The sequence below is a fragment of the Nymphaea colorata genome, chromosome 1 (genome assembly GCF_008831285.2).
Source record: "Nymphaea colorata isolate Beijing-Zhang1983 chromosome 1, ASM883128v2, whole genome shotgun sequence".
Taxonomy (NCBI): Eukaryota; Viridiplantae; Streptophyta; class Magnoliopsida; order Nymphaeales; family Nymphaeaceae; genus Nymphaea; species Nymphaea colorata.
Genome location: NC_045138.2, coordinates 2,488,558 through 2,505,165, shown reverse-complemented (window position 1 = coordinate 2,505,165; position 16,608 = coordinate 2,488,558). Strand labels below are relative to the sequence as shown.

General features: G+C 36.8%; 1 protein-coding gene across 1 annotated transcript; it reads right to left on the bottom strand.

Annotated features, from left to right (window-relative positions):
• Nucleotides 1-4,536: 4,536 nt before the first annotated feature.
• LOC116267701 (agamous-like MADS-box protein AGL12) lies at nt 4,537-10,590 on the bottom strand. Its single transcript, XM_031649571.2, has 7 exons — nt 10,248-10,590; nt 9,963-10,044; nt 9,733-9,794; nt 9,084-9,183; nt 8,864-8,905; nt 7,280-7,321; nt 4,537-4,821 (listed from the first exon to the last, which is right to left on the bottom strand). The coding sequence occupies exons 1-7, from the start codon at nt 10,427-10,429 to the stop codon at nt 4,729-4,731; spliced, it is 603 nt and encodes a 200-aa protein (XP_031505431.1). The 5' UTR covers nt 10,430-10,590; the 3' UTR covers nt 4,537-4,728.
• Nucleotides 10,591-16,608: the final 6,018 nt, after the last annotated feature.

Sequence of the window (16,608 nt, the reverse complement as noted above, 5' to 3'; positions counted from 1 at the left end):
TTTTCAAGAGTTTCAGGTTGAGATTCACTATTTGTTTCAGACTGAAGTAAGGGTTCCTCTGAAGTTGTGGAGGTACTAGATGATGGTATTGTAGGGTTTGAGAACTGATATTCATGAGGGGAGGTTAAAATTATGGCTTGGTTTTGAGTTTCTAGATCTTGAGTTCTAGTTTCTTGAGTATCAATAAAAGGAAATTTTTTCTCATTAAATTGGACATGTCTCGAAATATAGATTTTACGGGTTCGTACACCCAAACAATAATATCCTTTATGTTGAGGAGCATAACCCAAGAAAACACATCTTTCAGAACGGTAATCTAATTTATTTTTCTGATAAGCTCTTAAACAAGGAAAGCATTCACATCCAAAGATTTTGAGGAAGCCATAGTCAGGTTTCTCTTTGAACAATTTTTCCAAAGGAGAAGCAAAATCAAGAATCTTGGTTGGCATTCGGTTAATCAAATATACAGCAGTACAAAAAGCATATGACCAAAAGTTCTTAGGAATATTACCTTCTGCCATTAGAGATAAACCTGTTTCAACAATATGTTTATGTCTCCTTTCAGCTGCTCCATTTTGTTCAGGGGTATGAGGACATGATATTCTATGTCCAATCCCATTATCGACAAGATATGATTGAAGCCCTTGAAATTCTCCTCTCCAATCTGAGTGAAAATATTTTATCTTGTGCCCAGTGAGATTTTCAGAAAGTGCCTTGAAAGCTTTAAAAACATGACTGACATCTGATTTTTTTTTCATCAAATAAATCCAAGTATATCTTGAAAACGCATCCATAAAAATCACATAGTACTTAAAACCATTCACACTCTCCACTGGGGCTGGACCCCATACATCAGAATAAATGAGTTCAAGCGGGCGTTTCACCTTACTTGAAATAGCATTAAATGGAAGTTTATGACTCTTAGCCTTTTGACAAGCTTCACACAAATAATTTAAACAATCATCATAATAAGACAAATCATACTTGTTCAAAACCTTCTTAACAATGGAAAATGAAGGGTGACCAAGTCTTTTGTGCCACTGCCCAATAGTATGTCTTTCTCCAAGTTGTACTTCCTTTTTTTTGCTACTAAGGTCTATCTTATATAGCCCATCACTGCTCGTTCCTTGATGAAGAATTTTTCCCGTTTCCTGCTGCTTAACATAGCACATATTAGGATGAAACTCAAAATAGACTCCATTATCCTTAGAAAAACGTTGTACAGATAACAAGTTTCTTGTTATTTTGGGCACATGAAGGAGATCATTTAAAACTAAATTTTGAGATGTCTTTGAAGAACCAATATGAAAAATTCTCAAACCTGATCCATCTCCAATTTTTACTGCATCTCCACCTTTGTATTTGGCATGAATGGACAAGTTATTGATATCATTGGTGATGTGATGAGTCGCACCGGAGTCAGGATACCAATTGTCATCTCCAATGTCTTGATTCAGAGTGCTAGAAGAAACTGCATGATATGCTTGAGGAGGCGTTGTCTCTTTTTCTTTAAGCAAGTTAGTATATGACCAACAAAACTTTGCAATATGACCAACTTTTCCACATATTTGGCACACAAAACGATCACCTTTGTATTGATCACTTTTCCGGACTCCTCCTCTAGATTGATAGTTGTTTCTACCACGACCTCTGTAGTTGGTTTGGTTGTTGTAAACTTGTTTTGAGACAATATTCGCAGCCGGCATAATAGATTCAAAAGTTTGAGAATCATCTTCTTTTAAGTTGGCTTCTTGTATGAGTAGAAGCCCATGAAGTTCGTTCAAAGAGACAGGGTCCTTTCGAGTTTCCATACTGACTTTAAAAGCAAGATATTCACTTGGCAATCCTCTAAGAATTTGAAGAACAAGATCATCTTCATCAACAGGTTTGGATGCAATGGCTAATTGATGAGCAATAGATTTTGCTTTGTTTATATAAACATCCATAGAACTAGACCCCTTTTTCAAATCTTGAAACTGTGATTTTAACTGCATTATTCGAGCCCTAGATTGAGTGGCATATGACTGCCTAAGAGCGCTCCAAACCTCTAGAGAGGTTTTTAAACCAATAATTTGGGTATGTATTGCTTCAGATAGAGAGGACTTAATCCAACTCAAAAGTAGTTGATCATTTCTCAACCATTCAATATATTCTGAACTAATTTCAGTTGTTCCACTTCTAAACATTGATGGAGCAGGTTTGCTTCCATCAATATATCCCATAAGACCAAATGAGATCAAAATTGAAGTGAATTGAGATTCCCAAATAAGATAATTTTCAGCATTTAACTTGATGGTGAGGAAATGCTGTAAATTGCTTGGGCACTGAAGAGGAGAAGCAAGAAAATTCATACCCGTATCAGAGTTGACTCTTGTATTTGATGATGCTTCTTGATTTGCCATGAGAATGAAACGCGGCAACAAAAGATGTAATCCTTAGGATCTAGCAGCAACACTAACAAGGACCAGTGGCTCTGATACCATGTAAGAAATCAAAATGAAGAAATAATTAAAGGGACAAAAATTTTTAAAGTGGTTCAGCCAATAGGCCTACGTCCACTAGTCTATCATTTCTTGCTTGCCTTCTTTTGGTGGAGAGACTCATTTATATAGAGGAGTTACATAAGGGGTCTCTAGTTCCCAAGAGACATGACTTTTCATCTTTCAACATACATGACTTTTCATCCCTCAAGAGACATGACTTTTCATCTCTCAAGAGACATGTCTTTTCATTCCCTAAGGGACATGACTTTTCATCTTCCAACAGACATGACTTTTCATCTCTCAAGAGATATGACTTTTCATCTCCCAAGTAATACACATTGAGAGCCTTCTTGGTGTTTCTGTTAACAGTCACATGATCATTAAACAACGCAGCAGGTTTCTTGATAAAAGTAGCCATCTCATGCAGCTGTTTTCTTTTGTCATCATGGTTACTGAATTTGTTGCTGCATTTATGTTTGATTGATTATTCGAAGCAGAATGCAATTCCAAGCAGTAACAAAGACTTTTTACATGTCTGGAGATTATGTATGGCTGGTATTTGGTAAGTAATTTTCAAATTTCATAGTTGTCCAGCAAACCAGTAAAAGATATTTTCTGCAGCTTTCTTTGAAAGAACAGTTGAACTGTTGCAGCATATTATGCAGAAAAATGCATCTCATTCTTCTTGAGATCAGAGAAACCAATTTGAGTTTTGATTATTTTGGCATTTTAGCGAATTGTTATTCAATTTAATCTAATATGCTGTTCAAAGCGGTTGGAATCTGAGATGGCTGACAGAAAACTACCATTTATCATCAGTCATCACCATTCCAAAACATGTTCTACTTATTTGATCTGCGTAAAATCCCAAGTAATGGAGAGGAGATTTGGTAGTCGAAGAAAAAGATGGTGGTAAAGAAGAATAGAGCTAAGAACAGAGATAAAAGACAGAGCAGAAAAGATAACTCTATATACATTCTTCTTTCACTCTGAATGGGTATATGTACAAATAATTAAGCACCGCACATGAACAAATAATTACATAATTTTACAAGATAAAAAGGTATTGCTGGCAGTCATTGCAGGTTCCAGGTGGGGCTTGCAGGTAGACAACATGCGTGTTAGTGATGTTTGAAGCATGTGAGGAGATTTGGTAGTTGATTGTATACATTGATTGTAGACCCCGTTTGGTAGCAAAACTCATTTTTGAGAAAACCTGGTTTTCAAAAAAGGGAATGAATAACCTGGTTGTATTTTGGATGTGTCATTCAAACACACAAACCAATTTTTAGAAAATGATTGAGAAACATGTTTTTCGCAATATTCTTTTTTTCAAAACAGCTTTCTTTTAGGTGTCATCCAAACCTGCCCTACATATGTTCTTGATCTAGGAAAGGACTCATTGCATGATTATGTGAGATTGATTGGTATATTTAAAAACAAATTTATAATCATACCATGTTTTAATTTGAAACAAAAGTATTGTATTACTATTGTTTTATTCATGTGTTTTAAAAACATGAAGTAGGTAACAAGGTGTTAAAAAAAAAATACAAAAAAGTGGCAAGCAAATATAACCAAGAGAGAGATTGGGAAAAAAATGTGCAAAGGGATATATATATATAGAGGGGAGAGAGAGAGAGAGAGAAAGAGAGACAAAAAAAAAGATCCTATAAAATGAGAATGCATAACAAAATTTAGGGACAAGAAGTCTCTTACATACAAAAACAAACCGCAAAAACAAAATAGAAGAATAAAATATACAAGGAGAGAGAAAGAAAGATAGGGTGCGTTCAAAACTTAACAGACATGCAAACAAAACAACATAGAGAGAAAGAGAGAGAATGTTAATATTAGGAGCAGTACACGAGTGATAATGACGTTTTTAATCAAAATTACATGGGCAAACTATTATGTGTGTGTGAGGGAGAAAGAGAGAATAGGCAAACTATTGTGTGTGTGTTTGTGTGTGTGTGAGAGAGAGAGAGAGAGAAAGAGAGAATAGGCAAACTAGAGAGAGAGAGAGAGAGAGAGAGAGAGAGAGAGAGGGCAAATGTTGAGATTAATATTACATGCACGCAAAGTGACAATCAAGCATATTCAAATTTCAAATTACATAAGGCACACTACTGGCTATATATGATCAGTCCGCGCCATGCTAATACATGATGTAGTCAAACACAATATATATATATATATATAAATGGTGTCCCTTATCACCCAGACCTAAGTTAGTTAAGACTCATTACATTTGAAATATTTCGTTAGGAATGGTTAATGGATATGGAATGCCTTCAAACATGTTGGGCACATCGTAGAACCCACTTTGCTCATCCAGCTGCAAAAGACACAAACACTTAATTAGTTATCTCTTTCTTAAACTAAACTGCAAAAACATCCCATCAAGACTATGGGTGAACACGAGCCGAGTCGAGCCCTAGTTCAGTCAGTTCGAGCTCGGCTTGGCTAATGAAACCTCTCTAAAATAGCATGACGGAAGCAGCTCGAGCTCGACTCGACAGTTACGTGTTGAACTCGATTCGATTAAGGCTCGACAAACTCGTTTGAATAGAATTGATATTCATCATTACGTGTTGAGCTAAAGCTCTACTCGATTAAGGCTCGACAAACTTGTTTGAATAGAGTTGATATTCATATTTACATGTTGAGCTCAAACTCGACTCGAGACAAACTCTTAAAACTCGCTTGAATATATCAACTTGATTAAGGCTCGACAAACTCGATTAAGAATCGAGCTCGACTCAGCAGTTACGTGTTGAGCTCAAACTCAACTCGATTATTTGAACGAGTTGACTCATGAATTCGAGCTCGACTCATTAAGCAAATGACTCGGCACGAACTCGTTCATCAGACCGAGCTTTAACTAGTCGAGTTCAAGTAGCTCAACTCATTGTTCACCCCTAATCAAGACCAGTAAGTTAAAGTACTAGTGGTGTCCTTCTTTGAGCTACAAGCCATGTCAGCAAAATGATAACTAATGTCCCCTTGCCTCCTTCCTCTTTGCTCTGAGGGACATAACATAACTAGTCGGACTGGTGGACCAACAAAAGTCTGGTGGTCAGTTCGATTTTCGTGGGTACTATTCTTTTGGACTGCAAATAATAGGTAGACGACATTCTAGTTGATATGTGTCATGCTCTCCACCCATGTCCTGAAGTAGCCCTAGATCCTGAAAGCAGTAGGAAAAAGGAAGAGACTTCAGCCTCTTTAGTGTATCCCCCAACTTGTTTGCGGCCCTGCCAAGCTTGTTTGACTGAGAAAGAAGGGCACACCAATTGACAGCACCAGGAAATTCATTACCAGCTTTTCCCCTCAAAGTTGGAGTTTTGACTTCAACTTTCCCAGGTATGGCAAACACGATCTTTGTTTTCCTAGAGAATGAAGCTGAAGTGAAGCCAAACATTCTAAAAGACGCACAAGCTTTTCCTCATATCTTTCCATCATTAATACCATTGGGACCAACGTTGTTCTCGGGTCTCCGTTAGTAACGTTTTCTATCGCTAAAACATTTAAAATGGGACGTTGGTTTTTCTCGATCGGAAGGTTTAAAAAAAAAAAAATCAAAATCCATTCCTATGAATTTTCTTACAGAAACATTGGTCAAATCCAAAATAGATATTCAATTGTTAAAAAATTATAAAAAAAATACTAAAACCATTGTTTTCGGAAAAAGGTTGGAGCAAAGAACCTTTTAGGGTGTGTTTGGTTCGTTGTTCCAGTGTTGGAACGAAACGCTACAAATCCATTCCATCAAGACGGACGCGAACACCACAAAAGATACTTCCCCCAACCTTCTCCAGCATCCAACGGTAAGATGTCGACTGCTGGAGCAAGGACAGGTGAAGTAACTCTGTGAATGTTGGCATTTAGGGATGTTCACATATCCAATCGAACCATTCTGAAAAAAATCGAATATGAAAAAAAAATTAACGTCCAATTAAGAAATGACATCAGATTCAAATATAAGAAATGACATCCGATTGGTTTTAGATTCAGATCCGGTTTAGTTTTAAACAAATATCTTATATTTAATACCCTTACATTTTAAAAATTAGCTAGATTTGTTCAAAATTGGATTCAATGATCGGATACGGACCGGATTCAAATTGTGAAATCAGATTTCATATTTGGATTCGTATAAATCCGAATTTGAATCCCCAATATGCGAATGTTCAAAAGTGCGGACATAGTTAAGAGCATGTCCAATTCAAATCACATTCATTGACATCCCACTGTTCTTCGAGTTATGTTTGTTTCTGGGAGGACAGCATGTTCCACCTGTTCCAGAAACAACAGAACATCCAGCACTTCTTGTTCTGCCTGCTCCAGGAACAGCCAAACAGGCATAATCTTATTGCATGGGTTCAAAAGCGTGGTTGTAATTGACTGAATCTACAGAGCCCTCTCAAATAAAAAAAGTTCACCGTGGACTCTCTGTTTTCTTGATGATTAAAACATGAAAAAATCTAACAATCATCAATGCTTAGAGCTTTAGATATTCTCTGGACCTATGGCACAAAAGCCCCCATGAGAGTCCCAGTTTTATCAATATCAGCAGTATGTGTTAACCGATACGCAGCGTATCGGTACCTGCAGATGTGATATGCGGGGAGATATTCACGTAGCCCCCTCAAAGAATTGGCCAATATAAGTGAAAAGTATTATGACATTAATTTAAAAAATTTTAAAAGCGGTATTTAAGGCCGATACAGAAGAATGCGAATCGGAAAGGTCAGTTTTGGGGTGATAAAGAGTTGGGTAGTACAGTGGCTTACCTTCCCTTGAAGAAAACCATGTGTTGCCTTGAGAACGTCCTCCTACAAACAAGCAAGACGAAGTTTCTCAAATTCCAATGCAGGTGTAGAACACCATGTTGACTTGGTTTAACTTGTTCAATCATGAGCAGAAAGGAAAAGAGCTACATACAAGTATATATTCTTATAATCTTTTCACATCTACTGATGATTCAGTCTCATGGCGGGCCGCTGTTTTATAATTTTATCATGGGGAGCGCCAAAGGACAGCTTCTGGCCAGAGTGTGGAACTTAAGACCATCAAGCTAAAGAAGGTCGAGAGTTTGATACTCCAGATCTGGCTGGATCTTGCTTAGCATAATATGTCTAATGGTCTGGCTGGTGACCCCAGTTTGGTTGTCATATAGAGCAAGAAATTTAAGAACAGAGTATAAAAAAATGTGTTTTTTTATACTCTGTTCTTAAATTTTTTTATGTGCCCATGTGCTTGTGTGTGTGCAGTTGTAGAGAGAGAGAGAGAGGGAGGGAGTGCTTGATCTGCATTAAGACATGACAGGTGGATGGCCTTCCTGAATTCACTGTAGAGCCGAATGATTTTTCACAGTAAGACTGCCTTTAGATTTATCTTTTATGGATTTTGGGGATTCCATAAGATTTTGGTGTCTGGAAGAACGTGGCTCAGGAACACCGCTTTTTTTCCCTTTATTGGCAAAAGCAAGTGCCCCTTTAAGTTGCACATGAGGCCTGGTCACATGGCTCCTAGGCATGGCCCTTAGCCTTTGGCGTTACTTTTGTTTGCCTGTTTCCTATTACCAAATTGCAGAGACCAAAAGCCAAGATGGTGACAGATATGGAGCTGAGCTGCTCCCTGAACTGAATAGGAGAGAAAAAGGTTCAGTTTTTCAGATTTGGAGAATTTTCCATTTCCTTCTCTGCACCAAATCCAGTTTTCCTGCACACTTTGTCAATTGGTCGAATCTGATCCGCCTGTTGTTGTAGGAAAATCACATTTTTATTATGTTGCCCATTACATATAGGTAGCAGTCCATAGCCACAAGTATCAAACTCATGAATCTCTTTCCACTCCTCTTTTCCTTTTCATTTGTTCATTTTTCATTGGTAGTGCATGTGCGAGGTAATGATTAGCCCACTTGTGCTGCTGAAAGTTTTCATATTTAGTGGCATAAGATGTGCCGTACAATATGCTCATCTTAGCTAGGAACATGTGCATAAATGGGTGGCTGTGAAGCATACAGTTGGAGGTTGCTATGATCAACATGTGGCTAAGCATGAAATTGTGAACCATGTTGATAGACAGTGCATACTCAACTATCATCTGGCTGGTTCATTTATTTATAACATGAGCTAAAAGTCATCCATAGAATAGGTGTAGTGCGTGATCAAGCTTGAGCACGAAGATACAGGTAAAACAATGCACAACATCACAAGTCACAGGATATATGCAGTCTCAAGTAGCAGAGAGTTTCCTATTGGCTATTGAGGAATTTGTTCAGATTCTAATGCAATTCCAGTATGAACTAACTGCAAAATTGTGGTAGTCTACATATGTAAAGCTCATGAAGATGATGGGAAAAGAATAAGAACCTTGTTTTTCAGCAGCTCTATCTCTTGAAACATGATATCATTCTGAAACAGAAACAGATGACAGCAAAACAAAATTTTTAGCAGAAGGAGCCTTTCTTGTTAATAACAAAGAACATCACTTTTGGCACCAACTGGACTGCCCCCCAGTAAGCCTTCAAAAAGATCTTAATCTCATTGACTAAGGCTAGCTAGTTTTGAAGGTTTTTAAGTAGTATTTCACCTTGGCTGTGCGTATCTGACACATCCACAGCTCGAGGTGCCTCTCCAGCAAGTGCAGTTCGTCGAGTGTCATGTTTGCTGTTCCCCCTCCGAACATGTAACTGCAAGAAATGTCGGTTGTTGAAAAACAAGCTTGAAGGAGACTTTTCAAGAAAGATGAAGGTTTTTTTTTTTTTTTTTTTTTTGCTTTTTCATAGTTTGATTAGTGCATCACCTCGGGGTTCATGCCCCTCGGTCTCGCCCCTCCCTTGAGTATTACTGATGGTGTAAAATAGAAGGGGAATACAACAATGCGTGCAAGTACCATGGATTGGATTTAAATGTCAGCACTCTTTCCCTTACAGAACCTTTCAATTTGAAATGTTTGGTGTTGGACAATATTAGATGCCAATTTCTTGCAAAATAAAATGAACCCCAACTAAAGGATGTGAAATTATGGTACATTATGTTCCGATTTTACTGCTACTTGTTCAATGATCTGCTTAGCTTCCTTTTATTTGGTTTATGTAAGAAAATAGCCAGCTAAAATGATGATTGAAATTCAAACTTGAGTTAGTCTTAGGAAATTAAATGTCTAATTCTGTTAACCACATTAAGGTACTACAACTCAATTGCATCAAGACAAATGGAAAAGTTTTCAGAAAAATTACCCGAGGCCCTTCTGCAACAGCTGTATCTCTTGGTTCATCATGGATATCTGTTGCTCAGACCCCTGTAGCAACAAGGCGTACTTTAGATCAAGTACCAAAGAAAAGATACGTAACTTAGTTGTAGGATAAAATCTTTCATATTTTCAGAGAGAGAAAAGGAAAAAAATCGGTTGAAAAGTTGATATAGTGTTCATTATACGATCCAATTATAGCTTCTAAATGTCCCTTACCCTGGTAAAACTTGCTTCACTTTCTTGCCCATGTGCTCCCTGTGCTGACTTCATGTACCTCTCAATCAAGCCTTGCATGGTTCTGTCATGATTAATGATCTTGTCAATACAAATAACAACTATTGATCATATTACAATTTTCAGGGAATGTGACATTTTCTGCACATCTGTTGTAACCTGCTATCTGCTAGCTTCTTGTCACCAGATAAGTATATACTAAAGAATTTCCCAATTTCTCAAAGAAGTTAATCACTAAGGTCAAGCACAAAAGAGTAATGTACCAACCCCTTGGTAGCAAGTTCATAAAGCTTCCCATGGGTGGAGAAGATGATGAGGCCAATGTCAGCATCACACAACACAGAGAGCTCCTTGGCCTTCTTCAGCAGCCCAGCTCGCCGTTTGCAGAAGGTGACTTGGCGATGCACTGGGTTCTCGATGCGCCTAAGCTGTACCTTGCCGCGTGCCATATGTAGTTGGAGTCTTAACAGACAACCTTCCACTAGTTTAGACTAGCTTCAAGGCTGCTGCTGCTGCTGCTGCTTCTGTGTTTCCTCTCTCACTGCCTTCACAACTTAGAAGAAAGCCTTAGGGGGGCTGATATAGCAAAGCAGCACTTTTGGGTAGTCTATGGACCAACTTTTGCAAATCAACATTCTTTCAAGTTGGTCATATATATATTAAGCTTTATCCCTCTTTATGCAATGAATGGCTATTCTCTAGGGTCCCAGCTGCTGTCATTTTATTTGTCACTATCATGGTGAGACACCTCCCCCTCTGTCTCTCTCCATTTGTTTAGCTGCACTAGGAGAACTTTTTGCTAACTTCCTTTTCAAGATTCTAAACATGCAAAACATAATATCAAATCTTATATTGGCTTATTTGAGTGGTTGATTTTGTTTATTAGAACCAAAGATTCAATGATTTTAGAGTCTATAACAATTTATCTGCAATTCTGAACAAACAGATCCAAGAGTATGTGTCCAATTAATTGACATGACCAAATCACAGTTAGCCAAGTATTCAGAATATATAGCCACTTTTTGGGGAAGGAATGCATGTTTACTTTTTTAATTAGATTGTACATGCATGTCACTGCTCAATCATTATGCTTTATATATGCTTTGTGAGTATTATATTTAAGAATATATATCTTTCTTAGTGTGTTCTAGACATTGGGTTGAGTGTCCCTGATGTTAACATAAACTGCTGAACCAATAAGGGAAAAAAAGGAGCAGTTTCCAAGTGAAATGTCCATGAAAACCTGAACTATTGAATTCTGATTCGCCAAAAAAATGATGAATTAACTGCAGAAGAAAAAAAAAAAAAGTGTCAGTTGCTTGAGGACCACTGAAGCTCAAATTGGTGTGCTGATTATAGTTTCATTCAATAATGTAATTTGGCGCCATTTTAAAGTTAAGATCAAATGTTGAGCTAGACTCTCATGAGAGCTAATGAAGTGCAATGGACAATGAATGACATGAAAATCAAACATTGTAATACTATTAACAAACTTGAAGCTTTGACATTGTTCCGAGTAATTTTTACCAATTAAATTACATAAAAACTAATTTCGAAGTGTGAGTGGAGTATTTCACCCTACTGTTCAGAATGAGAACACCACCCCCGCCCACCCCCCCTTTCTGGGTTGTTTCCTTTTCCTTTGGCCTTAGGATCCGGGGCTGCGTTAATGTCTGGTGTGAATCCAATGTATGTCAGCTAATATAATATTCAAACCTCATTAACACAAAGACATTAATGCCCATAGGCATCAAACTAATAATAAGGATGTCTGACAAATTAGGGTCGAGCTCTATCTAGAATCTTTAATAATCATGATATGAGCTATCATGAAAATACATAACAAGAAAAATGCCTTCATTGCAACCAATGTTTTAAAACAAGGTGACTTGGGAATCGACTCGTTCATTCTTGACTCCTGACTCAGCAGGTCAACTCGATGACTTGGCCCAGGTTTTGTTAACTATTATTTTTGAAAGAAAAACACTACATAACTTGTCATTTAAATATAAAAAAAAAAGTTGTAAAATGACTTGACCACATGTATAATCCATACCATCAAGCAATAATTGAGTTGATAACAAGATCTATAATTGCATATTTCAAAAAAAAAAAAAAACTGTGTGGCAAGTACCAATATATCAACAGAAAACAAAGCCAATGAAAATGAAACACTAATATTAATATATTCAACATTTACAATTGTCTAATCATTAACAAATTCAACTTGTATGTTAATATGATATAAATCTAAAAATCCAAAAGTAAAGAGTCCACTTTCTATAACTTGAAATAAATACACTGCAGAAGATGACAAGAAGGTAAATCTAATTAGTTTTACCTTTTCAATTGTAGTATGTAAATTTAATAAATGAACAATAATTCTAAATTCTTATATTTCAATAAGTTGGAAGATGTATGTCAAAATTTGGGTAATTAAGTTATTAATAAACTGTATCTCATGGTTGGGTGAGCGGGATGTTATCCCACCACCCAAACAAGAGCCAAAGCTTTCCCTTTTCCCCTGCCCCTAGGGTCCAATACTGCATCAGTATTAGGTGGTGGGATAGCATGCTTCAAATTACATGTAAAACCGACTACCCTTTTTAGTATAAGAGCATAGCCCCTCGCAAGTCAAACTAAGCATGCGCAGCGCGCACCCTCAGCCTGCCCATTTGAACTATGTTCTTTAGCAGGCGCAGAGCCAGAAATTTTTCATGATATATATATATATATATATATATATATATATATATAAATTTGAGGTGGGGCCAAGGCCCAAGCAGGCCCTACCTTGGCTCCACCCATACCCCTTGGGGCACTTTGTCTCATGTTTGAAAACTCATTTGCACATGTATGAAGTGTCTCATACCTCAAAATGTATCCTTTTGTCTTCTTTCCCATCCCTCTAGTGCAAGCTTAAAGCACACATCGCATACTTGGATGCATGCACACCAATGTTATAAAAAAACAGGGTTTTTGAATAGAATGGGCTTTTGTGAATCCAAATAGATATTATTATATTTATTCTTAAAATTAAATTAAATGAAATTGAGAATAAAAATCCTTAAAACTTTGTAGATATAATAAAAATGAAGCATGGCACCTATAGATCAGCCACTGAATCGAATTGGTTTGCCACTGATTTGGTCGTAATCGCGGTTTTTATATCATTGATATGCATACGTGCATGTGTGCGCATGCATACTTTTGCACAAAGATAATAAAAATGTGCACAAGAACAGTATGGTGCTAACCAACAAACAAGAGTGTCCTATCCAAATGTCAGCAAAGCACAAGGCAAGGGAAAGATCAAAATTTTTTACTTATCCAATTCCCTGGTTGTTGGCAGGAGTGAAGCTTTGGAACTAAACATACATTTCTCCAAGGACATTTCATCTTTCTGTTGCTGTCCACCCATTTTGGCACCAAAAGCCCATGAGAGAGAGAGAGGGAGAGAGAGAGAGTATCATACTATAAATACTATGTGCACAAACAATGAAAACCAGTGGCAAAAAGCCCCTCCATAAAAATAAATCAGGAAACAGCAAAGAAAAAGAAAAAGGAAAAAAAAAAAGAAAACCTTTTCTGGCTCATGAATATGAGCTACCATCTTATGAGGGGATTGAATACAAGAACAGCAGGGGGCAAAGCCAATATATCCTATTTGAATCAGATATCTAACTGAATCGGTACCAAAAAATTAGGTATGACACAAAAAAATTAATATTTGATTAAGAAATCAGATTGGATTTAGATATGCATTTGGATCTGATTTATTTTTAGACAAATATCCTATATCTAATGCTGAAAACTGGAAAAATTTGGTTCAAAATTCAGATTCGGATTCAGATATAAATATAAAAATCAGATTCAGATGAATTCAAATTGTAAGTCAGATTTTGGATTCAGATTCAGATATGACTTTTCTATATTTGAATTTGAATATGTGAATATCCGAAAAAACAGATATGATTAAGAGTATATTTGATCAAATCCAATTCATTGACATCCCTAGTGCCATGGCTCCCCTCAGATTATAAAAATTTAGAATTTATGTGGTCAAATTTTTGAAATTTTTATTTCAGCCTAGGTACAAATTTTCAAAAAATATATTGTGGGGGCAGTAGGGGCCATGGCCTCCCTCAGATTTTGGAAATTTAGAATTTACATGCTTATTTTTTTGGATTTTTTATTTCGGCCCAGATGCAATTTTTTTCAAAAGAATATAGTGTCGGAGCCGAGGTGGGCCCACCTAGGGCAATGGCCCCTTTCAAATTTAGGAAATTTAGAATTTACATGCTAATTTTTTGGAATTTTTATTTTGGCCCAGGTACAAACTTAACTTTTGGAAAATATATTGGCCCCTCCAACAGTCAACTACTCTCATCCCCCTAGGAAAAAATTTGGGTTCCAACCCTTATGATAGTGTTTTATACTCTAAACACAACATAGATGATGGGGTTGAATGCATGAATTGTTTGTTTTAGGGATCCCAATGGATTCAATTCCCTATGGATGTACTTTTTACCATACTGGATTTATTGGATGTTCACATATTTGGATTCAAATACCAATAGAAAAAAATCTACACCATGTTTGTATTCAATTTTAAAATTCACAATCCGAATCCCAATTTTTATTTTCATGTTCAAATTTGAATATGACTTTTATGTATACAACCAAATCTGAACTTCATTATGATAAATTAGGAGCTGACTGTCAATATGTATGGAAATCAGTATACAATACTTAATTTGAAACTGAATTTGAAGTTAAACCAAATCCAAGTGGGCATATATTTTATTATTTAAAACCGAATCCAAACATGAATATGATAAGATGTCATGTCTTAAATTTGAATCTGGTTCAATTTCTCAATTGGATGTTAAATTATTTAACATATTTGATTTTTTGGTAGTAATTATCTTAAATATTCAATCCAAATTCGATGCATCGATATCCCTAAGACGCCGTTTAGGAATAGGAACATTATGTTACTGTTCCATGTATCTAACCCAAAAAATTAGTTAGATTCATTGGACTGTTTACATTCCCAAACAGCGTCTAAGCTTGTTCATCTCCAAACATGACATGAACATGACAAATAGAATATGCTCTTAGACATGTTGATGTGGACATGACAACTACTATCATTGCATTTTTACAACATTTCAATAAACGAGGGGACTTTTGCATTAAAATGCCACAAAAAATTGTGAAAGTAAAAAAAAAAATAAATGTCCTCATGCCAACTACTCAAAAATAAATGTTTTGGACATGCATTAGAAGCTGGCTAGCATCACCCATGGTCACATCTTTTTAATCACCATGACACATGAAACACTAAGATACGAGCTTTCCATCTTGAACTACTGGCCATCCAGGCAAGCAAGTGATGCACATCATGTCCCACTATGGAAAAGTTCCAAGTAGCATGCTTTTAGTTCTTTATTGTCATATTTCTTTTTTGATCTTGTTTCCTTATCAAATTTTGCAGTTGCTAGAAAGGAATAAATGTGCCAGCGGGTGTTGTAGCAATGTACAATGTGTAAGGCTGTTCAACGAGTCGAACTAACTCGACTTCGACTCAAACTCGTTCGATAAACTTGACTTGAACTCGACTCATTTATTAAACGAGTCGAGTTCAAGTTAAGAAATGAACTCGACAACCTAAACGAGTCGAGGTCGAGTTAAGTGGGCTCGGCTCGGTTAAACTGGTTTAAGCTCGAGAAAGAAAATATGTAAAATATGTCTCATAAAGTTATAAAAAAAAATAGATTGCTCAAATGGGTATGCATGTGACCTCTTCCTTTAAAACATAAATTTTTGAAATGCTTGGCTTGGCTCAAGCCAATGTTCGGCTCGAGCTTAATCAAGCCGAGTTCGAGTTTTAAGAACTCAAGCCGAGTCGAGCTCGAGCTAATGAAATTGAACTTGAGTCGAGCTTGGGCCGAGTTTGAGTTCCTTTCAAGACACACAAGCGAGTTCTAGCTGGCTCAACTCGCTCGAACTCGCTCATGAACAGCCCTAGTAGTGTGGGGGCTAGCAGGCGACCAGTCTCCGTTTCAAATTCCCAATATATCAAACACTTTATACTGTAAAAAAAAGGTTACCAATACACAAATTGAAGCATAGTAGGAGCAGTTCATCGAAACACCGAAAGCAGACCATATACCCTATGGAGACAAGGAGTTGGTTAGGCGCTCCAGCATTTAGCCGGGCAATAGAATGGAATAAATGACTTCCCTTCCCTCAATTCATAATGTTCTTTTCTATCATCTCAAGGGACCCTCTTGAAAAAAAAGATTCCTACTTTTTCTTAAGCCCGCTATGACTACAAGGCCTTAAAAAAAAAGATGTTCTATAGTGAAAAAGATCCCAATGTGGACAATCCACTCATTTGCATATTTTTTTTTGAGGGCTGAGCATCTAGCAGATATATAAAACACATTGTTTAGAATCTTTAGATACCCAAATTTGTACGCCCATGTAAAGTGGGAGCTAAGTGTTTGGTTGAAGCAATAGGAGAGCCCCACCTTTGCATTTGGCAGTCTTCTCATGGGAATTGAGCCCTTCCTAGATGAACATGTGGAAGCCATAGCCTTATTCTGTGTCCAAAGTGAAG

What these genes read in the sequence shown, in the direction of transcription:
- LOC116267701 (XM_031649571.2), bottom strand. Translation starts at nt 10,429, where the DNA reads ATGGCACGCGGCAAGGTACAGCTTAGGCGCATCGAGAACCCAGTGCAT. An exon ending in CTGTTGCAGAAGGGCCTCGG is followed by an intron (nt 9,184 to 9,732) that starts GTAATTTTTCTG and finishes CATTTCTTGCAG; the next exon opens with TTACATGTTCGGAGGGGGAA. An exon ending in TAGAGCTGCTGAAAAACAAG is followed by an intron (nt 7,322 to 8,863) that starts GTTCTTATTCTT and finishes GCTTGTTTGTAG; the next exon opens with GAGGACGTTCTCAAGGCAAC.